Source organism: Sitophilus oryzae, unplaced genomic scaffold (genome assembly GCF_002938485.1).
Source record: "Sitophilus oryzae breed Bouriz unplaced genomic scaffold, Soryzae_2.0 scaffold_179_pilon_pilon, whole genome shotgun sequence".
Lineage (NCBI taxonomy): Eukaryota > Metazoa > Arthropoda > Insecta > Coleoptera > Curculionidae > Sitophilus > Sitophilus oryzae.
This window is the reverse complement of record NW_022146501.1, coordinates 10,368,918-10,394,722: the sequence shown is the minus strand read 5'-3', so window position 1 is coordinate 10,394,722 and position 25,805 is coordinate 10,368,918. Positions and strand designations below refer to the sequence as shown.

The 25,805-nt window shown below is 30.1% G+C and overlaps 1 protein-coding gene across 1 annotated transcript in view; it reads right to left on the bottom strand.

The window, feature by feature from the left end:
* The window catches only part of LOC115882775 (disintegrin and metalloproteinase domain-containing protein 10-like), a gene marked incomplete in the record, with an annotated part of 294,844 nt that overhangs the window by 66,108 nt on the left and 202,931 nt on the right, over window positions 1–25,805 (bottom strand). Inside the window, 1 exon segment of the mRNA XM_030901016.1 lies at window positions 25,081–25,221. Coding sequence (XP_030756876.1) covers window positions 25,081–25,221 — 141 coding nt within the window.

The following is a 25,805-nucleotide window of genomic DNA, read 5'->3' as shown; positions in this document are numbered from 1 at the left end:
AGCAAAATAAATAGTTCTAGTCAAAATATTCGAAACGAAATAGTGGCAAAAGACAAAAATTATCGTAGTGACTAAATTTGATAGACAAAAAATGTGAAACTAAACAACATTTCCACACAATATTTTTTAAAATTTGAATGTACAGCTGGTTCCAATAAAATTGAATACGATTTAAAACATATTTTTATTATTTCGGGCAGTATATTCTATGATACCAGTCCTCCATTTCTCTACTCATGTCGTGCTGACATTCTGAAAAGTTTATTTGCCACTTTGTCAAAAGCAAATTTGTTTTATTCAATGTCACAATAACCTTAACATGCCAAAATACTTGACACATAAATATACACTGCTCAAATATTCGAAAAAAATGTGTAAAGAGTCGTATTCATTTTTTTTTGGAACCAGCTGTAAAATAAAACTACTAAACACACTTTTCAACTTAATATCAAACGTCAATTTTGGTAGGTAACCCAAGTCGTACAACGTTGACATTGTTTATTGGTAATTAATACCAATATACATGTCAAAGTTGTATTTAGTATTAATATACAGGGTGCTTCAAATTGTATTCGGACTTTTTTACTTACATTATTTTTTTTTACTTTATTTATTTACTTTTATACTTTTTTTTAACTGCAGAATATGTTGCCGAAGTTTCCAGAATATAATTTGAACCACCCTATATAATAATAAGACTAATGGGTATACTTAATTTTTAGTTTTTAGACAAATAAAAAGTCATTCTATTACTTACTGTACTTAATAAAAAAATCCATTTAATGCACATTTTTTGCAGACTGTATATTAAGTATTAATATTATTCTCCATATATATTATTATAAAAAAATGAATTTTGAAAAACAAAAATTGACATGTATGATTTTTTAATTCTGACTTATGTTATTATGGTTTGGTGTGGTTAGAACCGAATTAAACTTACACCGGGTGTTGCATCGTCGAGCGGGACATAGAAAATCCCATGTAAATTTTAATGGGGTCAATTATTGACTTCCCTAATTATTTTCGAGAATAATTCTATTTAGGTTTATTGAAGAGCACTAAAACCCACATTCAAAAGAATAACTTTAGATATTTTTGATTAGCCCGTTTACGAGTTATCGCCGATTTCTTTTTAAATATTTCTCCTTTCTTATGGCCCCTGTATTTACTTATGAGCACCAGTCAAGGTAAAAGATAACTGTCAAATGAAGTTGTCATTTCAGAAATTTATCTATTTAGTGCTTTATTATTATTATTATTAAAAACTCTAATACCTACATCGAAAATATTAGCCATGAATTACACTACCGAAGAAAAAGAATTGATGATGAAATGGTATTATCAAGGAAATAGTTATCAAAAGGTGTCGGACATGTTTGCTGCTCTGTATCCGAATAGACCGATATCTACCTGGAAAATTTACAATCGCAAAGAATATCCAGAGATTTGAGACCAAAGGCACCCTAATAAATAACTACAGAATTGAAGCAAGGCAGGAACAAAGAGAAGATGCAAGAAATGATACCGACTTGGAAGAGAACGATAGAAAGATCAGCACAAGGAAACTTGAGGATGAAATAGGAATAGATCACACTACAGCGTTTCGAATTTGGAAACGACATAAATACTATTCCTTTAAAAATGAAAAGCACCAAGAGCTACGAGATGGGGACGAAATACGGCGGCAGGCGTTTTGTTTTGATATGATGGAAAGAGCAAACACGGATAGGGAATTTTTAAAAAACATGTTTCACTGACGAATGCACGTTTACCTTAAATAATGAACCCAATGTTCAAAATTATCGATATTGGAACAAAGAAAACCAACACAGGTTTGTCGAAACAAGCACGCAATATCCACAGAAAGTAAATGTTTGGGCAGAGAAATTCGGACACAATATTATCGGGCCATTATTTCTTACGCGAAATTTAAATGCAGAATATTATTTGGAACTACTCGAAAATCATATTTTACCTGCTTTACATGATGCCGATAGGGAAAATCAGAAAGTTTGGTACCAAAGGGATGGCTGCCCGGCACATAGTACCCTGGCTGTTCGGGAATATTTAGACAATAGTTTTAACGGAAATGTTATTGGCCTAAATCATACAGTAAATTGGCCAGCAAGGTCTCCTGATATTTCGCCAAATGATTTCTTTCTCTGAGGCCATTTAATAAACAGGATATACAAGGATAAAAAATACCGAAATCTAGACGAGTTTTCTGCCGAATGCAATAGAATTTCAGTTTACCAACTAGCGAATGTAAGAGAATTTTATGATCGCCTGGGTTATTGTCTAGCAGTCGATGGAGGAATATTTGAACATCTTCTTAAATCCTAAAGTTGTAACAATTTAATAGTACCTAAATTAATAAGTTATTTAATATTGTAATAATACTATAATTAACCTTGTAATTAATTACTTTATTTTACTTTAATTTGTATTTATAAATACATCTTTAAGGTTTCCGATGTAGGAATGAGTTTTCAATAATAATAAAGCACTAAATAGGTAAATTTCTGAAATGACAACTTCATTTGACAGAAGTTATTCTTTTGAATGTGGGTTTTAGTGCTCTTCAATAAACCTAAATAGAATTATTCTCTAAAATAATTAGGGAAGCCAATAATTGACCCCATTAAAATTTACATGGGATTTCCTATGTCCCGTCCGACGATGCAACACCCGGTATATCAAAAGATAAAAATCTATAATGTGTATAAATTTATATGACAAGATATACGATATATTTTTAGATGGACCCATACATCAAAAGCCATAACTCAGAACTAAGCGGATACTTAGGCGAATTATGGCATATACTCGAGGACCTCTTACGATTCAAGTAAGCAAAAAGCTTCCTTTTCTTATTTTCCGACTAAAATCTCTTATTTCCTATTTTATTTACTGTTATCTGTAACATTTCCAGGACAGACTTCCATCAAATGGAGTACATGGACGGCTTGATGGCCATGGAAAACAATAAAGCCGATGTTTTTCTGGCTGTAGGAGTTTACAAGAGCACATTGAAGAGTATTTACTTTTCGCATCCTTATTTTAATAACTGGTAAGTAGTGATTTTTCCTTCTAGATGGGGAATCAACAATAGAGTAAAGACTGCCTATACATATGTGGCGGATTCTCCAAAAAAATCCTTTATGAGTATTTCGCCACTGCACTGCAAGTAAATCTGCAAAATAAACTAGTTATTTTTTGTAAACACTTCTGCGTTAAACCTAAACGGACACTGCTTGTGCTTAAACGTTTCGGAATGCTTAACGTTTCGGAAAGTTTATCTCTTTCCGTCGTCGGAAGCAAAAAAAATACAAAGAATAAAGAAAAAACTATTTAAAATATTTAAATTCAACTATTCGAGAACACTTTTTTTAAAACAGATAAAAAAAATTATTATTATTATTATGAATTATTTTTCTATTGTAAACCCCTAAAGGATTTTTTTGGAGAACTAGCGTAAAGTTTATTATTTAATTTGAGAAATTTAACAACTGATCCGGTTAACTTCGTACCGTCTAACAGTGAAGGGACAGTTTTTTTTATCAATCTTGTGGTGGGATGACTGACTGACCGAATAATCTGGAAAGATTGATCAATAGGGTGAGCCAAAAAAACTAACCTATGGAATTTATGGGTTAAAATGAACCTAATAACCGAGAAAAAAATATCCCCGGAAGGCAGGATTTCTAGCTCAATTTTAAAACGTCTCGGTGAATATTTAAATTTTTTCACTTATAATATCACAAGAGCTATATTGAAAATTATCCCGAGTCGAAGACGAGGGATAATTTTCCTAAAATATTCGTGCCCGAAAGAAAATTTCCAGGAATAATTTAAGCTTGCGTGGTATTCGGTAAGAAAATTTCACACCTAAATTTGAAAAAAATATATTAATCCAACAAGTCATTAAAGAAGAAATTGAAAATATAAAACCAGATAACACCCGAAAATCAAAATCAAGTGTATATCCATCATATTTCGTTAAATAGAAAAATACCAGCTTTAGTTAAATAAAGGCGGCAGAACTATATTTTTTAGAACATGGCAATTTCGAAGAAATTCATATGTAGGTATATCTAACATATTTCCTTAAATAAAAAATATTATCAACCTTAGTTACATCAAATGCTAAAACTCAAATGGGTAATATTTCAATATATAGACATTGTAGTTCATTCACATTATGATTGTAGATCTTATGTTTACCTTTTCAACTGTCAAAAAATTTCCACTAAAGTTTCGATGCGCCTCGAAAAAATTTCCGGAAATTTTTTCAGTTGCCATGGTAACTAGTCAACATTAAAGCATGTTATTGGTTGAAAAGTAGAGGTGTGAAATTTTCATTTAAATAGCACGTAAGAAAATCTTTTTTTTCCATTAAATATACCATAACTTTGAAACGGTTTACGATAAAAATGTTTACATCGCGGATTCTTGTAGAGAATAAAATTTCCTAAAAAAATACAGGGTGGCGCCTACTTTCTGGAACACTACTTTCTACTTGCACTTATTTCTGGAACACCCTGTACAGGGTGGTGCCTCTCATACGCCGCGTAGGCTCCAAGGAGAAGAACAGTTTGAATTGAAATCGAATTTTGTGAGCATGTGTAGGTTAATTCAGAGTACTTTTTAAAAATATAGAGAGTTCTACAGGGTGACGCCAAAAATAGTTACATATCAAAGTTGTGTTTTTTGTAATGGAACACCCTATATATTAATTGATTTTCGGATTCTGGAAGAAAAATAAAGATGAGTTTTATAAGAGAAGTATATGACTAAAACGTAAAGTTTTCGACATATTTAACATTTTCTAGAAATAAATAACAATTTTTAGATTACAATAATACAATATAATTGTTAAATTATAATATTGTAATACAATTACAATAAATTTGTAATTTTTAAATTACAAATTACAAATTACTAAATTGAAATTTACCCGGTATAGCCTAATATGCCGTTAAATTAACTATTGTACTTTTAATCAAATTAAAACTTGATCCAAAAAGTTATTCAGGGTGAGACAAAATTAATATTGTACATTAGTCACCTTTAAAAGCATGTTACTCTTTTATTTTAAATGGAACACCCAGTATATTATTGCGATATTCAATGGAGAAGGATGTCTCTTCGAAATACTATTAAGGTTGCCTACCCCTCAAACAACGATTTTCCTAGATATTTTCATTTACAAGACTAAAATCTGAGTAGATCTTTATTATTTAATAAAATCTAGGTGGCTCTAAATCTGGTGATATGTCTGACGTTACTTCATTGGTGAAAGCAGTGTGCATTCACCAATTAATAAAATACTTAAATGCTCCTGATTTTATCTAGTCTGTTTTTTTATGGGGTTTATCTGTTAAAAACAGTGTTTACAAAACTCGACCAACTATTGTCGACAACGTGAAAGAAATTATTGTACCTGCTTTTCAAGGTCAGGAAAGGGAACATTTTGAGCATTTGATTTCATCTGGCTAATTTTTGTCACATAATTATAGGTTTATATCTAGTTTTAATTCTGTAATAATTAAAATATGTTTTAAACATGTATCTTTTTATTACCGTTGAGTATTTTACTCTATATCTATAATCCTTAATTTTTGTTAAATTAACAAAAGGCCACACAAATTTACACACCACACAACAGCCACCTAGATTTTTTCAAATAATAAAGATCTACTGACGCAAAATCATAAAAATTCAAATATCTAGGAAAATCTTTGTCTGAGGGGTAGACAACCTTAATAATATTTTGAAGATATATAAATTCCCCATTGAACACCGGAAAAAACCCTGTATAACTTTTCGGGTCAAATTTCAATTTGGTTTAACATACAATGGTTACTGTAATTAAATATCAGGCTATACAAGGTCAACTAAAATTTAGGTAGCTGTTATCGAAATTTAAAATTTTCTCTTCATTTTCATAAAATGTGAAATATGTCAAAAGCCTTATATTTTAGGTATATGCTTCTTTAATAAAACTCACCTTTATTTTTTTCCTAGAATCCGAAAATCAATTAATATATAGGGTGTTCAATTAGAAAAACATACACTTTGATGTGTAACTTTTTTTGGGACACCCTGTATAATTCTATATATTTTTATAAAATGCTTTTAGTTAACCTACATAAGCTGTCAAAATTTCATTTCGATATAAACTACCGTTCTTCTTGGAGCCCTGTATGTCTGAGAGTATTTTTTCAATTCAATAATTCATAGGTATATTTCGTAGGTATATTTGAAAGCTTTGAAAAGTGAAAAAATGTTTATTTAGTGATTTTTTTTAACTTTTCAAAGCTTTCAAATATACGAATTATTGAATTGAAAAAAAATACTCTGAGATAGATTTTTTAGTAAATTGTATGCTCTACAAGAATCCGCGATGTAAATTTTTTTATCTTAAACCGTTTCAAAGTTATGGCACTTTTAATGGAAAAATATTTTTTTACGTTTTATTTACTTTTTTTACTATTGACCAATCAATTTTACAGCCGTTGTCATTTGTTCTCTATATGTTTGTTTACATTTCGATTCATGTTTTAATATCTATCTGGATTTGAATATGCTTTTTTATCTATAGTGTTACATACCTAAAACTAGTAGTATTTGTAATATTTTAATTTTTTTAAAAACTGAGATTTCAGTATGGAAAAAAATTGTTAGTTATCTTTTTATATTTTCTAGGTATCATCTATATTTTCCAACGCCCGATGGTAAACCACCTCAGTATATTCATTTTACAGTTTTTACCACAGATGCTTGGACAAAAATAGTACTATTCCTACTCTTACATACTTTGGTCCTTTGGCTAACATGCAACGCACTTCAAATAATACTTAAGGGTACCGAAAGAGTTCTATCACTTCCTACATATTTCTTGGGAGTGATGTCGGCGTTCGTTAATACAGGTATCTCAACATTATACTGCTTAAAAAATGTCTATACCTAAAAAAATCCTTTATGGGTATTTCGCCACTGTGAATGCGATAACTTTTACATTGGTGAAACATCTAGACCCTTAAATGTTAGAATTAAAGAACATAAAGATTATTTAAGAAAGGGAGATTTTCACAAATCTAAGATTTGTCAGCATTCATGGGACACAGGGCACAGAATAAATTTTAATAACGCCAAAATTATAATGAAAGAAGCGATAGCCTCTAAAAGAAAAATAAAAGAGGCTTTTTTAATTCAATCTAATAAAAATAAATGTATTGCTCATGCATCTGTAGATGTTAGTAATGTATGGCAATCGCTTCTTCGATTTTAAGGAACATAACATAAATAAACATAACATACGTAAAATTTAAAAATAATCATACAGAAAGTTTGGGCTTTTTGGTTTTACCTTATTAAGTAATTGTTATCAGGTAGTAATTGTTAATTTTGAAGTTAAACTTGATATAATGTCATTTTAACAGAACGTCAACGGTTTCTTGTAGACGTATCTGTTTTAAAAAAGTAAAGTGTTCTCAAATAATTGAATTTAAATATTTTAAATAGTTTTTTTCTTTATTCTTTGTATTTTTTTGCTTCCGACGACGGAAAGAGATAAACTTTCCGAAACGTTAAGCATTTTTTTCTTTGTTAGGCAAATTTGTATAACTGTAAACATAACTTCTGACAAGCAGTGTCCGTTTAGGTTTAACGCAGAAGTGTTTACAAAAAATAACTATTTTATTTTGTAAATTTTCTTGCAGTGCAGTGGCGAAATACCCATAAAGGATATTTTTGGAGAGATTATACTGCTTATTTCAACTTCATAAATATTTCAGCGTTATTGCTAGGATAGCAAATACGTAAACAAACATCTAACACCCATGAAAATATTCTAATTATAAACAATTTCTTCAATGTTTATTTAAGTAAAATTATTCCGTTGCTTACCTTGGTTTTGGTTTTATGTTCCGTTTCTATCGGTTCCTTGAAAGTTTTCTTATTACGGAACACGGTTCCTGAAAAATTCGGTTATAACTGTCACCAAACTAACCAGCGCGAGAAGACTGGTTTTTCTGGTTTTGTTTGTCAATGCCATTTATGTGAGAGAAATCAAGCAAATATTGGAAGTTCGAGTGAAATTCCCATTTAATTTCTAAAATTTGTTATAATATTTTGTATTTACATCCAAAAGCAATGGAGGTAGGCAGTAAAGGTAAATAAATTTCATTAACTAAATAGAATTACTTTTTAGGACCATTTAAACTTATCATGCAGCCATTGTTTCTTAAAATCAGGAACATTTAAAGAAATCATGAAAAACAAGACAACCAGTAATCGTGAATGTTTTGTACGCTATAAAAATATAAATATTGATTATATTTGTATATTTGTATATTTATTATTGATCTGTTTTAATATTGGACCTGCAAATCTCCACTTGGGCTGTCTAACGAGTTTAACAGTTTATTAATAAAGTACTTTTCAATATTAAACTCCATTGAAAAGAAGAAGCAAACGTAAAAGCAGAGAAAAGGTACATTAAAAATGCATAAAAGATAAATTTTATAATAGAGGTATCGAAATTTAGAAAACGTCAACATTTGACGGTTCCAGTATTTTACCAAACCGTTCCGTATCAAACCGATGTTTTTCAGGAACCGCTCCTTACCGTAGTTTACCGGTCTGGTTTGCCTGGTTTTGCAACGGAATACAGCATAAGTAAATACATACAAAAATGCATAATTTTGATGGATGTCATTCACCTTTCGTTGGCAGTAGCTAGCAGATATTTTCATATTGCCATATTATCAAGATATTATGTTTTTTAAAAAATTAATAAAAATCCAAAAGGTTTTTCGAAAAATACCGGATTTTCAAAAAAAATGTTTCCCAAAAAACTCATGTTAGAGTCAATAGAGGTGTTTCTGGTTAAAATTCACTGCCCCTAAAATATTTCACTTATTTAATGCTCACCATGAAAACATTTTAGTTTTAGCAATTTTTTTTTGGTTTTACATTTTTTATAATAAATATTCTTAATCAATCTTCTCAAGCCTTTAGACTTTAATCAATTCTATCCGCAAAAAAATGTTTAGATAGCTAACTATATTTTTTTAGGTCATGATTTGCAATTGCGGAGTTACTCAGCTCGAATACAAATATTATTCGCACTACTGTTTGGAAACTTTTGTTACTCTGCGTTAAATGCCAGCTTGGTGGCCCGATTGGCTGTCCTTGATAAAATTCCACCTTTCAACGATATTTACGATATATCTGAAACCACAACTCATATTCTATGCGTGAGAAACAGTTCATTTGTATACAACAACTTTACAGTGAGTACTTCGCTTAAATAGTTGTAACAGCAATAAGTAGAATTTTTATTTTATTGCTTAGTGTATTATAATAGAGATATACTCAAATAAATCATATAAAATAGTCCTTAGATATTATTGTATACGGACTTTTTACATAACTACATCGATAGAATATGCTGCCTTTCACGAATACAATTCGGACCACCCTGTATAGTATACAGTATGAATAACAATTAACAGTTGTTACCCTAAATTAAGAGCTACAAAAATAACACCGGTGGGTAAGCAATACAGCAGAATTCACCATTATATAATATAAAACACCATTCGTTGATATAGTCTGTCCAACGAGAAGATCCTTGACAGTGATAGATGTGTCTGTCATTTGAATTTCAAAGTAGTTTATTTTATTTTACAAAGAAATAAGTTGGTACAACTGGAACGCATAGCAGGAAATTATTATATTTAAAATAGTAGTATAAAGCTGAAAAAATGTAATCGAGTTATTTAATTTAATAAAAAACGGTATGTGTTAATACAAAACAAACAAGAACAAGACACCACATACCAAAAAAATATAAAAAAGAACTATTTCTTACTTTCAAGCTTTATGAAACTTCCCGCATTTATGATTATATTTATCAATATAACTGATGTACAAATACAAATTTGTTAACTTTAATCATAATTTTTTAAACCAGTACCTTTGGCATTATTTTTCTTGTGCAGTACTAAAATCCATTATTTACGTATCGTGTGATGTCGATATTTTACAGCTACTCCAGTTTTTAGTATGTGTTTAGTATGGTCCTTCTACCATATTCGAGAGGCACTTATCTACGATGAGATGGTATACGAACTTTAATGATGGTAACTTTATTGGTGTATAAGACTTTTTGCCCGGGCAGCGAGTATTAACCATAAACTGTGCTCTGGGTCTACAGTTAATTTTAACTCGATTTTTCCTCCACTTGACTTCAAAAGACACAAAACACATGTAATAACACGAATCAAAATGCATCATCTTCCAAAACGCAGGGTATTTGACAAAACTGACAAAAGTTGACACAAAGTTTTAACCTCTAATTTTTTAAGTTAAGAGACAACGCATGACGGATTTATATTTAAACCCATCCATAGTTAACTTAAAGATTATTAGAAACTTTTTTTAGTAAAATAAATAGATTGGTATGGGACGCCATCTACTTTTCTTCTGTCATCGTCTGTCGAAATCTTACCTGAGAAAAAAAACAGAGTATACTCAAATTCAGAAATAAAACAATATGTGAATTAATATTTCGTATTTTGTGTTTCACGGTTATATGATTTTCTATCAGCGTTCATCAGCGTTGAGCCCGTAGGAAAATAACGAGGTTTTAATCAAGCAATTTACTATGGTAATAAATAGATTTTCCTAGTCTCCAAAATTCCGGATATACTAAACGTAGTAAATACAGTAAACTCCATTATAGGCCGATAAAATCAATAGAAATATTTATACAATAATTGCCAATATTGTGTCATCGGATATTAGGTCAATATAACATAAAATAGCTTTATGAACATTAATTTAACCCTAATAGGTAAATATTATTTAATATTAAATTAAATATATTAATATTAGTTGCATAAAATAGTTTATCATATGATTAAAAGGACTTTTATTAATAATCAGTTGACTATTGCACTTTCTGTCAATAATTTGTTAATTTCGGTTAGGATAAGCCAACAGATAATTTTCTTTAGCCATATTTTTTATCAAAAAGTAAATATAATTGCACCTATTTCACCTTAAAAAACAAGTATCTCAGAGACAGACGTCATCAAAAATATGGATCAGAAAGAAACATAATTTAGAACCCGTATGGTTTTGACTTTAATCATACCTCTAATACTAATATCTTTCGAAAACAGTTCAGGAGTCCCTTCAGAGTTGTATAATAATTTATTACTATTTTAGAATAGCTAAAATTATTTGAAACTGATAAAACAGCTTAAAAACAGCAAAATATGTTTTAGAATAATTATTGTTGAGATCACTTTGAAATAATTTGAAAAAAGGCTCTTGATACACCAAAACGATTTTGCAATCGTTAAAACTACTTTAAACAGTAAACAGTTTAATTTATCTTTAAGAACCCCTAAAATAGCTTTAAAACCGATCGTAATAGTATCAACTGCTTCAGAAACTGTACAAACTGGTAAAAAAATGCATCAGAAACTTATTTATTACACATTAGAATCATCGGAACCAAAGAGCACTGTAAACTTCAAAGAGACCAAAACAATTCATACCCGTTTATACTATTTTAGAATCAAAATCAATTTTCAAAAAAATGTGAACCTTTAAAAAGCGCTTTAGAATAGTTAAAACTGCTTTAGAACCATAAAATATTATAATCAGTTAAAACAGCTTCAAAACATTTAAATCCGCTTTAAAATTCCTAAAACTGCTTTAGAAAATGATCCATATAATATAAGCCGTAAATAGAAACCATAAAAATAGTTTCAGAAACCACTGTAATAATTTTATTTTATTTTTTTAAACGGCTTGGTTTGGCTTTGTTTGTTAAAACTGCTTTGAGAATCGCTTTGGTAAAACTGATTTGAGAAATATTGACTTCAGAAATAGTTCTCAAATTGCTATATACATAAATTACCTTTATGCCGGGTGCATCTCAAAAGTGGCTCACCATTATAACTTTTTTATTTTTTCAGAAAAAAAAACGAGATTTGGTATGTTAGTATATGACGTAAATTAGGATTGATTGACATATTCAATTGTTTTTGGTCACTTCCTGTTTTACTGGGAATTACACTACAACCACGGGGGTGTCACTTGTATGGGAAAACAGGCAACAGTCAAATTTAAACGTGCCAGGACCAACGACAAAGAAAGCAACATCTGCCAGGCATTGGCTTTCTTTGTCACTCACATTGCTTAAATCATGATACCGCGGCCATTTTGTCAACAAAGAAGCTGGCCGGGCTGTCCTGGCAAGTGATTTAAAACAATTTTGCTTTTTTACAATATTAAATTATTAATTTGGATGTATTTAATGCGATTATTCAGTTAACTGGTAAGTCGGAAATTACACACAAATACTTTATTCGTAAATACAACTAAGATGTAAACGTATTTTTGTATTTTTAGGTTTCAACTTTTGCGAAGACCCGCCGATAGAACTTGCCTGGCAGCGTACCTGTTTAACTAAACGTATTATTTCCTGATAATAATATCAAAACACGTAAGTACCTCTATAATTTATGATGAAAAATGATTTTGATTTTGTTTTATATTATTTAAATACTTTCTAACCTCAAATAATAGTAAGATCCTTGTTTATATCGCACAGCCCGTTCAAAACTGTATTGTCTTCAAAAATGTTTACAAAACACACAATTATTAAAAAACAATGTCCTTTAAATCTGATTTATACCTCAGAAGGATGCCAGTAAAATTTTATTACATCAACATTATATTATTTGGCCGTTAATATGCAAAAGGAGCATATTGCCTTAACTTAAATTTTCTTTTACTTCTCCTGACAATGTTCTCTATATTCTCTATTTTGAGTTAGTAAACTTTTGAACAGGATGCGATATATAAAATACATAATGTATCCAAGGGTATGATCTGATAAAAGTATTTTTGATGCATTTTTGGTTGTTTATGCACGTTGGCTTGGTTTATGTTTTATTCAGCTTATATTTATTTGGTATAACAGTTTTTTTTTGCCTTTGGAATGGCATGCATTGAGGCTAGATAGTATTTCATTAGATCATTAAAGGAATTTAAATTAGCATATATTTTTTGTCATATTAGTGTGTTATCATGATACAGGTAGTTGTATCATAGTGCCTTACATACATACATATAACATATTACTAAAACGTCTTTTTAATAGTATGTTTATCTTTCCAATTCACTAGTTATTTGCAAAATGTATTTTGAACTAATTTAAGTCATTAATTGATCATCTTTCTTTTTCAGGTTCCGGGATATTCTTTTTCATTATTAAAAAAATATATATATTTCAATATTATTGTAATATAAATCGCAGCTCTAAAAAAATAAATGATAAATGATTGTTTACTAATCTGTAATTTATTTACTATGAATTTTCTCTGAAAATAATAAGTATTTAATAATATCATTGATTTGCTGTGTAAAGTTAATAGACATTATATTAAAGTAATAAAAAATATGTTTATTAACTTTAAACAGTAAGTCAGTGATACTTATAAAAATATTTTTTTTTAAATTTCCCCTCTTTTAAGCCCCGCCCCTCCAATTCCCCTCAATTTAGCTAGTACTGCCAGGCGACACCAGGTGGCGTCTGTTTCCATTTTTTAACATGAAGTTAGCATTTCTTTAATGTACCTATTCTCTGACTACAACTTTTGATTTTTAAATGGCACTCTCAGTATATTTCTTCTTTATTCCATAGATAATGGACACTCTGAATAAAATGACATATCATATGTCAACGTTTGATATTTTCGTATATGGTTTATTTGAACTTGTAACATGCGGTTCATAACGACAATTTGACTGTAAATACTAAGTGCGTGCTACTAAATTACTCGTAAAAAATGTTTTTCATAAATATGCTAATGAACGACCCTTGTTCCATTTGAAAAAAAATGAGATATGCTTAAAAATACGATTTGGGCATCTTTTAACAGGCCAGGACAAGACACAAAAACATTAGACGATCAAATCTATTTTTCCACGGCTCCTTGATTAAAAATTAGTGTTTTTAACACAGCCATGGCTCTCTAAATTTGAAATTTAAAATACAATTTTATTTTAAGTAAAGGAAGTAACCGAAAACAATTGAATACGTCAATCAATCCTAATTTACGTCATATACTAACATACCAAATCTCTTTTTTATCAGAAAAAATAAAAAAATTATAGGGGTGAGCCACTTTGGAGATGCACCCGGTATACATTGAGAATACTTCAAAACGAAACTTATCAAACATTTTATACAGTATAGAAACAATTTAGAACATGTTTAGAATAAATAAAAAAAAATCCGCTTTAGGGTACTTTAAAAAAGTGCTTTAAACTAGCGAAAATAACTTCAAATCTCTCTAGAATTACTAAAATAGCGTTGAAACCCTTGAAACCAACATTATCCATTTTGAACTTAGCCATCGTCTTAAACGCCTAAAACAAACATTAAAACAGTGGTCTAAACTAGCGATGGGAACTATCGAATGAATTAGACTATCGAATGGTTACTGAATGAATGATTTCGACTATCGAATGGTTTTATTCGAATAAAATCATTCATTCATTTGTATACTAAAGCATATGTGACAACCTCGCCGTGCAACTAAATGGTTATCGTTGAGCCACGACTATCGAATGCTTTTGATAAATGAAATTTAGTATTCGTTTCATTTTTGTGTACGTCAGTGCATTATTAGTTCTTCCAAATTTTTATAACTTCACCTTATAAATACTGTGCTATTTTTGTGTTTATTAAAATATTTAAAATACTAAACTAGTAGTTTTTTTTAATTGTCGATTGTGTGCGTGTGCAGGTGTCAAAATTTTTCCGAAAATTTGTGTGATTTTCCGTAGCCCGATCTTTCAATTATTTTTGAAATTTTGAGAAGTAGCAATTTTTAAGAGAGATGAGATGAACTTAGAATTAATTTTAAAAATACATATTTGTATTTTAGATGTTTTAATAATATGAATTAGTTGAACTCAATAATCATATTTAAGTAATGTGGTTAAGTAAATGGGGTTATCAAACTCAAACTATGGAGTGTGAAAATTAAATTAAAAGTTTTACACTTGCCAATTTTTTTAAAAAAATAACGATGTTTGTATTTTGTTTATGCTAATTCTCTTACATGTAGTTTTTTGCGAAGAAATATTTCATTTATTTTTTAAAGTAAATGCCAGTAAATATTATTTTTAAATAGTAATATAAAGTACCTAATATAAATAATTTTGATTTCTATTTTTTTATTTATATTTTCCTTCCATTACACTGCATGCTTAGAAAATTAATAAATGCTTATATTTCATGATTTTAAAGTTTGTTGTTAATATAACAAATTAGTTCTGTAATTATTATTATTTATAAACCAACGTTGCCACACACAAAACATTTAAAGACCATATTATTTTTAAATAGGATTTAATATAAATAATTTTGACATCTAATTTGTTGTTTATATTTTGCTACTACGTAAAGAAAATGTTTATATTAAATTATTTTAAATTTTGTTGTTAATAGGTATAACAAATTATTTTACTGTTATTATTATTTTTTATTAAACCAGTCTTAGCTTAAAAACATTAAAAATCATTTTCCTACATCGAAAATAACAAGTATTATTGCAGTGTAACAACAGAATATTAATAAAAAAAATGCAAAATATATAGACATACTATCTCTAACTAACTAAAGCCAAACAATAATATTCTTTGCTAATATCAACTAATACCAATATATGGCAACAGCGCCCTTCGTAATGTATTTTCTGTGTAAATACTAGCACCTCAATAAAAAAAAATAATGTGTCCTTATCTTTATATGACTCCGCAAAAAATCAAAGATGCCGGCTTCTTTCATAGCATTGCCACCGACCGCTGTCGGGTTTGTCGGAAAGAAACCTACGTCGCCGGGCGACAACTAAAATCCAGTTAATATTTTATTATAATCGATCCTGACGAATAAATGAATTTCATAAATGAATGAATTTTTTAAATGAATGGTTTTTGCTGCCGAATTACTAGAATACAGTATTTCAAGGCAGATGACGCATCTATTCGATAATTTTTATTCGAATAGTTTTCAACGAATGTTTTTTTACTAGCTATCGAATTATTCGAATGAATTGCAACTATCGAATGTTTCAATAGTATTCATTCGATAGTTCCCACTACTAGTCTAAACCACCACGATACTTGTAGAGCAAGAAACATCATCACCTAGGCATCGTCTATCTCTTTTGCACTAGCGCATCCGAGATTAACTTAAGAGAGAAGGCGATTCTAGTTAATAAAATGTAGAAGAATTCAAGAATATAGCGCAAACGTACAAAATTAAGTATGAAAAAGCGCAAGTAAACACATTTACTCATAATCAAATAACAGCAAACATACATTATTGCTCGCCAACACTGTATACTCCAGTCTGAACAACCGTCTCGTTACAGCAACAATTTTCTGTGATTTCTCGAAAGCTTTCGATTGTGTTAATCATAACATCCTAACTAACAAATTGCAGTACTATGGTATCAGGGGAACGCCTCTTGAATGGTTTAAGTCCTACCTTAACAACAGAAACCAGCGTGTGAGGGTTGATAAGACTGTGTCTTCTTGCAAGCCAATAGAATGCGGAGTACCTCAGGGCTCAGTGCTAGGTCCTATTTTGTTTCTGTTGTTTATCAACGATATTGCTAGTCTGGACATCAGTGGTAAAATCTGTCTCTTCGCGGATGATACTTGTTTCACATGGAGCAGCCCGGACACCACGGCACTTCATAGAACCATTTCCAGTGACTTAATCAACATAAAAACATGGTGCGATTCTAATTATCTGTGTCTCAACGTCTCTAAAACTAAAGTCTTATCATATAAAAGTACGTTGCTACCTTTTCAACTTGATAATACCACCATTGACGTCGTTGATTCTGTGAAATTTTTAGGCCTTGTTGTGGACAACTATTTAAAATGGGATTTGCACATCGATGCTTTAGCTAAAAAATTAAGTTCTGCCTGTTTCGCACTTAGATCAGTTGCTAATGTGCTTAATTTGTCAACATCTAGGACAGTCTATTATGCCCTTTATGAGTCGCATCTCCGATACGCACTTCCATTCTGGGGTGCGTGTTGTGCGACTCAATTTGAGCGTATCTTCAAATTACAAAAGAGAGCTGTGCGATATTCACTGAGGCTAACCAGTTGTGCTCACTGCCGGGACTTGTTTAGAAGATATAAAATATTAACTCTTCCTTCCCTATTCATACTCGAATCCGTCTGCCTAGTTCGCAAGCACGTATCGAGTATTTCTCTAGAGCCAGTTCATGGCTATCCAATTAGGAACGCAGAGCATAACATGTATCTGCCAACCCCTCACTCTGAGTTAGTAAAGAGTTCCCAATTGTACAATGCAAAAAAAAATGCACTATCATCTGCCATCTGAAATTAATTCCATTTCATCCTTTCCTGCATTTCGCAGAGCCTTGAGATCATACTTACTGGAGAAAGCCTTTTACGCGGTTAACGATTTTTTTATTAATATCTAGGGTTCTAAATTTAACACACATTCACTAAATTTAGAAATGATTTTGTTTTCTATCCATTTAAATTTAGTATTGACATTATATACAGTTGTTTATTTACATGTATGTTTATATTTTATTTATATTTAATTAAATAAATTTTTGACAAAGTACAATTTCTATAATTGTATAAAGTATTGTTTTAGTTTTGTATGTTTGCTGTTAGTTTTATATGTTTTTCTATTGTTAAGTGAAGTTTTGTATGTTTTTTATATTCTTTTTTTTAAGCTTTGTCAACAAAATTGTAGATTTTTTTTTATGACAATAAAGCAATTTCTTTCTTTCTTTCTTTCACAATTAAAACACCACCATCTACACAGCAACATGTAAATAAGTCTTCTAAATGACTAAACAATACAGAATCGTTAGTATAGTCAAACAGGAGCCACGATACGTCTTGTATCAATATTGATCAAACGGAAAAGGTAAGCGAGACAACGGGGAAAGATAATATACTGATATTAACTTTATAGTAAGTAGTTTGCGTGCTCGTTACGGTCGTATGTTTAAGTTGAACGACTTTGAATAATTGCGAACGTGTTCAGATTTAAGAGCGATAGCAAAACACGAGGCGTTCTTATTAATGGTTGGAACTTGTTTTTGAAGATGAAGATTGTTAACAAAACGAATAAGTTTCTGAAAGTAAATGCCTTCTTGAACATTCTTTGTCTTTATTCTATATATGTAACTTAGAAGGAAGAAATCGTATGTGTAGTTTAAAGAAGGATTCAAATAATATATTTGAATAATTCATACATTGAAGATACAATGCACGTCTAATAGTCAGTTTTGTTTTTGTTGGCTTTAGTATTATTTTTTGTTTATTTTATAATTGGTTAACTAAAATATCTTGATTGGAGCTTTTTTCTACTTCAGTGTTTCACAATAAGATCTGGTAGTATCGAAAGTTATCAGAAACTTTCTTATTTTAAATCAATACCTCCATTTTTTATGGATTTAAATTCTTTGTAAAATTTAACAAATTTTGATATTAAACACTCTATATCAAAATGTCTCCATTTCAGGGAAATAATTAAACATTTTTTAGTTTAAGGCCGTCTATCAAAAAAAGTTATACATACATACTACCTACTGCCATTACTCGCTGACGAGTATTTGACACGCACCAGAAGATGGTCACACAAGGCGTTTTCTCTCATGAGCTTTTCTGTGAGTGGAAAAGCCCGATACGTGATTCCTACCGCACTCTGGACATTCAAATATCTCATTGCTTTCTTGCCTCATTACTTTTTGGTTGTCGTTGTTAACTGAGTTTACAATTCTTCTCCATTGAGATCTATTGTGAGCTGCTTCTTGCCACTCATTCTGCATGTTAATCCCCTTTAAGTTTTCGTGGAAAATGTCCTTGTACCTTTTGAGTTGTCCACCCGGCCTCCTCTTACCGTCTACGAGTAAAGCAGAGATTTTGGTATGCGGTTTTCTGGCATTCTGCATACGTGACCAGCCCATCTTAAGCAGGATTTTGTAACCATGACTTCAATACTCTCGCAGTTAGCTTTTTCAAGTAGCGATACGTTTGGGACATGATGGAACCACCAGATTCTTAAGAGTTATTAGTTTATTATCAAGTTACCACATTGGAAAAAGTCACTGTATCTTAAAGAGAAGACATGCAGATATCGATTTAAAAAAATAAACTTTCGAAATAATATTTTAAACGATTCCCTTGGGTTTACATCGAATTGACTTACAGACTGTAAGCCAATCTGTAAGACTGTAAGAATACTGTAAGACTTACAGTATTCTTGTCAACTTCTAATACGCCCAGATCGCCATATCGCAACTATTTTCAATCGAGAGAGAAACAGTAATGTGCAAAAAGTTTCGATCAAGATATTTTAGCTCTATAGAACTTCCAATGCAAGCTCAAACAGGGACCCTCAGTATATTATATAATTTACCTGTAATATTGTTATAATTTTATATTTTATTCGTAATTTCTAAAATCAATTTTAAAATTTTATTAAATCCAAAGTTATATATTGTAGTTTAATAAATTAAAATTTATATTTTTATTCGCAATTTTCACTAATAAAACAGCATAAAGTATATTTTCATTTTAAGGGTTCAATAAATAACAAATTACAAAACACTAAAGCAGACTACACTCTCTTTTATTGACGAAAATTCTAATTCAATTTTTATTCATAATTTATAAAGCTATGATTCTCCAATGTTTATTTTAGTACTATTTAACAATATAATACATAAATATAAATATAAAACGCTTTAGTAACATAATTTCATATTTTAAAGTCATTTTAATTGAAATATCAAGTCATCTGTGTAAAATATTCCTGACTGATATTATTCCTTTGATTTGTTTCGTATATAATGTAAAAACATTTAAATTATGATGTATATCGATCTAAAATTATTAGTGATAACACTAATCTGAAAACAGTTAATTTTCATTGATTTTTTTAATAACATATTAGATCTATTTTATAACATATCGTCGGTAAAATGTAATAAACTGCTAACTCCATTATTCCTAATTTTACAGGAGAGCAAAAAAATGGTACAAAAAATATGTAGACATGTAGGAAGTATTTTCATGCTTAATTATATGGTAAAGTTAATATGATAAAGAGATAAGAATTTTATTTGCTGGGAAACAATATAACTCAATATTTCGTGTTACATCATTTTTTTCAGACACAGTAGGGAGATAGCAGATATTCGTCTTGCAGAAATAAAAAATAAAAATATACTTCTGGAGATAGCAACCTTTATTATTTGAAATTTTAAAAATGGAATAGAATATTACCCAAACAGATTTAGAAATAATCAATTAAATTTAAAAAATATATGATATTCATAACCATATATTTATAATATCGTCGGTCTAGAAGCAAAACATACAAGTCCAAAAACAAATAAATTTTTAATACATTTTTAAAGATCTGAAGTAGCAACATTTTGGACTTAATGAATATGAAAATAATTTAAAAATTAAACTTATAATTCTGAGAAGATATGGTAGAATCCTTCCATGCTTATCCTAATTTTTATACAACAGTATTAGACCGAGCTTGGAAAACAGTGCGTGATTTTATTAAATTTTTATTACTTTTCTCCTTATTTTTTTAATTTTTATAAAAATTATGTATCACTTACGTGGAAAAACGTGGAAAAATATAAAACTGATTAGGTATTATGGAAATTCTTGTACAAGTAAGTAAGGGTTATTTAAACTATTTATAGCACGCCGATGAATTGCTCGTATATAGAGAATTTCATTTTTCCCTTTACCCTTTACGGATACCCTGTATTTACAGAACGGATCGACGCAGGGACGGACTGGCCATATTATATTGTATAACTATTAGGGGGGCACCAGCCTTCGCGGGCCCCCTTTATAGTTCATTATTCATTCTTAACAATATTTGCATTGCATTATGGCATTTGCATTGCATTGGTTTACCTTGCATTAGGGTAGATCCCTAATTTCTATACAGGGTGAGTCTTAAATAAGTGTAAATATTTTCAGGGCTGGTAAATCTCGATAAAAGAAACATAATATTTTCTCTTTACCGTTTTTTCAAATAAATCTAAAACAACCCAGTTATTTCACTTTTATAATTTTGAGAATTATTGGATTTTCTTTCTTGTAAATTTAATCTACTACCTATGTTGCCATATTACAAACAAAGTATGTTTTTAAACTAAAAATTTAAAAAAATTCCAATTTTTTTAAAAATAATTCCGAATTTTCAAAAAAAAATCGCGCAAAAAACCTCATAATCATGTTACTTGAGTCGAAATATACTACCCCTAAAAATATTTGCATTTATTTAAGACTCACCCTGTATATACAGGGAAAAATTGACCAAATGTAAGGCGAAAAAATACGCAAAAAATCCACACGGGCCCCTTCTTACATTGCCACCCGGGCCCCTTTAGTCTAGTGCGACCCTGGATCGAAGTACTGTCCTAAAGAAAGATACGAGTAAGAATCCGTGTGTTTGCTTTAGCGTGATCGTAACGGAAATTATGGACTTAGCAGCATTTCGGTGGCTATTTCAGATCACTGGGAGTTAGCAGATATAATCGAGTTAAAATTGCAAATTTTCTTTAATGGGAAAAAATGTATTTGCTTCCCCTACTTATAGAGTATTTTTTTCTCTTTCTAATGGTATAAAAAAACTTATTAACGTAAAAAATGGAGCTAGCAGGTTATCACGTTTCACTGACGATATTAGATTTATTTGAAAGTAGAAACTTTTAGGATGAAAATCAGATGAAATTACCACGTTGGCGACAAGTGCTCAACACTGATGAATGTCCAGACATGTTAAAATGGAAGAACATTCCTAAAGTAATATGCAACAAGAAGTTCCTAGTATTGGAGAACAGAATACTGATGTCTATGGCGCTGCATGAGCGGTTACCTTGCTCTGTCGAATATTTACCACAAAAGTACTTTAATTTGTACCATAATAAATAATGTTGTCTAATATTAGGTCATTTTTATAGGTATTTTCCAGCAGGAAACGTATTCTTAATGAACACTAACTTCAAAGGCATCAAGATCATAAATAAATCGTAAGTATATACTATATAAGAGAATAAAAACGACGTCGCACTAAGCGTAGAAATTACGTTTCAGTTTAACATTTATCTCTAAGTTCTGTATATTCTTGTTAAGGTGCCATTACACGGCGTGTGGCTTGCCGATCCACGCGCCTGGCGCGCGAATCGCCGAGCCAGGACGCGCCAATGCGTATTTTCGCACTTGCGATCTCACGGCCGACCGAGAGACAGAGTACAAAAAATACATTATATAACTTTTTAACATGACTATCGGTTTAAATTGGGTTTAAATTCATACAATCAAATAATTTATTCCGCAACTTTATTTTCAGTGCAGTTTATTAAGATAACAAGATGGAAAGAAAAATAATCTGGTTAAATTAAATTAAATAAGATAATAATATTTTTTTAACTAGGGTTATTTATGTTCAAAAGTTAAATAAAAAATTTTTGTCTTATTTATGAAAATATAATTTTAGAGTATATCATATTTTCAGAAAGCCCATAACAAGGCAAATAATATAAAAAATAATATACTGGGTGTCTCATTTAAAAAATAGAAGTCAGATTTCGAAAATGAGAACCATCAGCGAAACTGGTTAACATCACTGGATTCTACGTAAAAAACTAAACGAGACTGAGTTTTCACCTTTTCGATAAGTTATAAGATAACCGATATACGATGAAATGGAAAAATACAACATTTTAAAATTCGTCCTGTATTTTAGGAACTAAAAAGACTAGAACAACTCTTCTTCTTTTTTAATTCTTTAATTAATTAATTTTTTAATTCGTTCATGGTGCAATAATTATTGGTGCTCAACTTTTGATGTATTCTCAGGCAGCCGTCCTGTATTTCATTTCTATTTTTATGTGCATTATTTCTGGGGTTCCAAGTTATTTGTTCTTTTTCATATAGGGGTTAAAACTCTGATATAGTCTCGTTCGACCAAAACATGTTGTCAGGAAATATGTAAAATATCAATTATTCTTCGAATCTCCGTTTTTCGCTATATATGGTAGGTTCATAATCAAATGTATCACATACCTACTGTGTTCAAAGTAAACAATTTTTTATAGTACCGGTTAATACCTGGCCGGCTATAAATCAGTTCATTTGTGATTGAACTAATCGCACTGAGGGGTAAATTGGTACCTATAATATATTGTTATAATCATCGGCAATTACCACCACTCAAATTACCGCCATTAAATTAGTATAGCTATACAAATTTTAAATAGCATAATTGCACAAAACTTTATGAATTAATATTTCTATAGCTGCTGTAAAATTTAGAAGTATAAATTAAGTATCAAATACAATTATTACACATACATAAATCACCTCAGCAAAATGTATATAGTGCTTCTCACCCTTCTAGTAACAGTCAACATTTTTGATATGTTCTACACCCTTCGGGGTATTTGTATGTAACTTATATTATTATACTTAGAACTAATAAACTATATCTATCTATAGGAGTATATCATTTATACAGCATTTAGAATAAATAATAATTTTAAACAATAACATGGTAGATTATATTGGTATACCCTGTATTTATCAGTAATATCAATCACACGGAGCGCGGCGCGAAATTTTTTGTTGCAGGCTCGGCGATCCACGCGCCGTGTAACGGCACCTTTACATCTGAAATACTTTTTTTGCATGAAAACTTTTTATATCATTTTATTGTAGTGTTGATGTTTAACAACGTGGTTTTTATCCAAATTTACGCAACGATAAATAATTTTTATATCCAAATTCGATGTTTATTGACTTAAATTTCTGTTTCAGAATATAATTTTCTGCGTCAGTACAATAAATATTAATTAATTATTTAAGTAATGTACCACTATATGTATATCTATAATATTCCTGTTTAGGATTAATTTATTAAGAAGTGTTGGAATAATGGATAAAATTGAAGCCAACTGGATTAAAAATCCACTTTCTGGTACAACAAAGAGCGTCTACCAAAGAACAAGTGAAATAACTTTTTCCCACATTCAAGGCCTGATTTCCATATATTGCTACTTTATTCTTGGAGTCCTTTTGATACTACTTTTGGAAATAATCCACTCCAAGTGTTTTGAGGAAAACGATAAAAAGAAAAAAAGTGTCAAAAAATCATCGAAGGAAAATATCACTACAGTTAGTTTCAATGGGCATCTTTGGTATATAAAATAAAAATCTAGCAATATCCAGACAAAATTACACAATATTAGGCTTTAAATATTTGTTCGTGTTTCTCTAGATATCACCCAATAGATAAATAGTTATTTTTTATACAAGACGATAAAATGGTATATAATGTATATAAATGGTGCGATAATGCAATTTTATCGTCGTGTATAAAACAGTATTTGTTCCATAGCGAGTTACGTTTTAAAAAATATTCAGAAATTATTATTTCAAGGAATTTATTACGAGTAGAAAAAGTATTGTGCTGGGTTGGCGTTGGTTTCTATGTAATTTGACAAATAAATAAAGCTGTCTCTTTAGTTGTCAGTTTTGAGTCAATATTTTTTAATTCTCTTTCGTGTCGATTGCTAATTGAATTGGAGCCAGAAATGGCTCAAAACGAAATAGGTAAATTACCAACAGATATTCAGGCTGAGGCGACAAACGCCATATCCAAACTACTTCCATTTAAATCCCGAATAACTTATGAAAAGGAGTACAAACATTTTCAAAAATGGAAGGAATTAAAAAACGTGCGAGAAGAAATAATGTTTTAACCTATCCTCGCTGTTAAAGTATCATTTAATCTACGCTTGCGTTTAAAGTACTATTTTATCTACTATTTTTGATAGATATAAGGCAATTTTAACAGTTGCTGTGGAAAAATGTATATTATATTCAAAAAATATATATGACTTAAATATTTACTTAAATTGTTTTTTTTTAATAACTTACCAGAAAATAGTTCTAGAAATTTTTCTACACCGTAGTTGTTTGGAAATCGATACGATGGATCCTTGAGGGCTTCTGGCGTGTGGACCTTCACTCTTTTCACCATGAAAGTGATGTTGTCTTTCCTTCCATCTTGATTAAAATCTGAAAAAAATAAAACATAATGTAGTAACCTTTGTTAACGGACACCCTTTTAAAACAAACACTTATGTTAACAGCCAGTTTGAAAGTTCCTGGAATCACCCTTAAAAAAGAATGCCGAAAGCCGAGCTCAAATTTTTTAATCTTCTTCCAAGTAAATTCCTTATAATTTGTATAAAATATACTCTGTGTTGGAAATTTGAAGTTCTTATGAATAGAACTTTATATGAGTTACCTAGCTTTATTGAATAGGAATCTTAGTACATATTACAATCACATTATTCAGCTTTGCTTTTACTCAATTAGCTGGTAGCCTTCTGATAGTGTGTGTGTACAGGGTGTTCCACTAAGAATAGCTCTCGGCTGTATTTCGGAAAGTATATATTTTTTCAGAATGAACATATTTATGACTAAAGAGGTCATGCGAAATAGCTCGAAATTATATTCAAGAACTACCTCTAGAGGGCGCAACTGCTAAGGTAAATAAGATAATGAAATGTTTACCAAATTTTAGGCAGATACCGGTTACTATAAATAATGGCGTTAAAATCTGATCAAAATCAAATTTTGGATCGTTTAAATCTCTT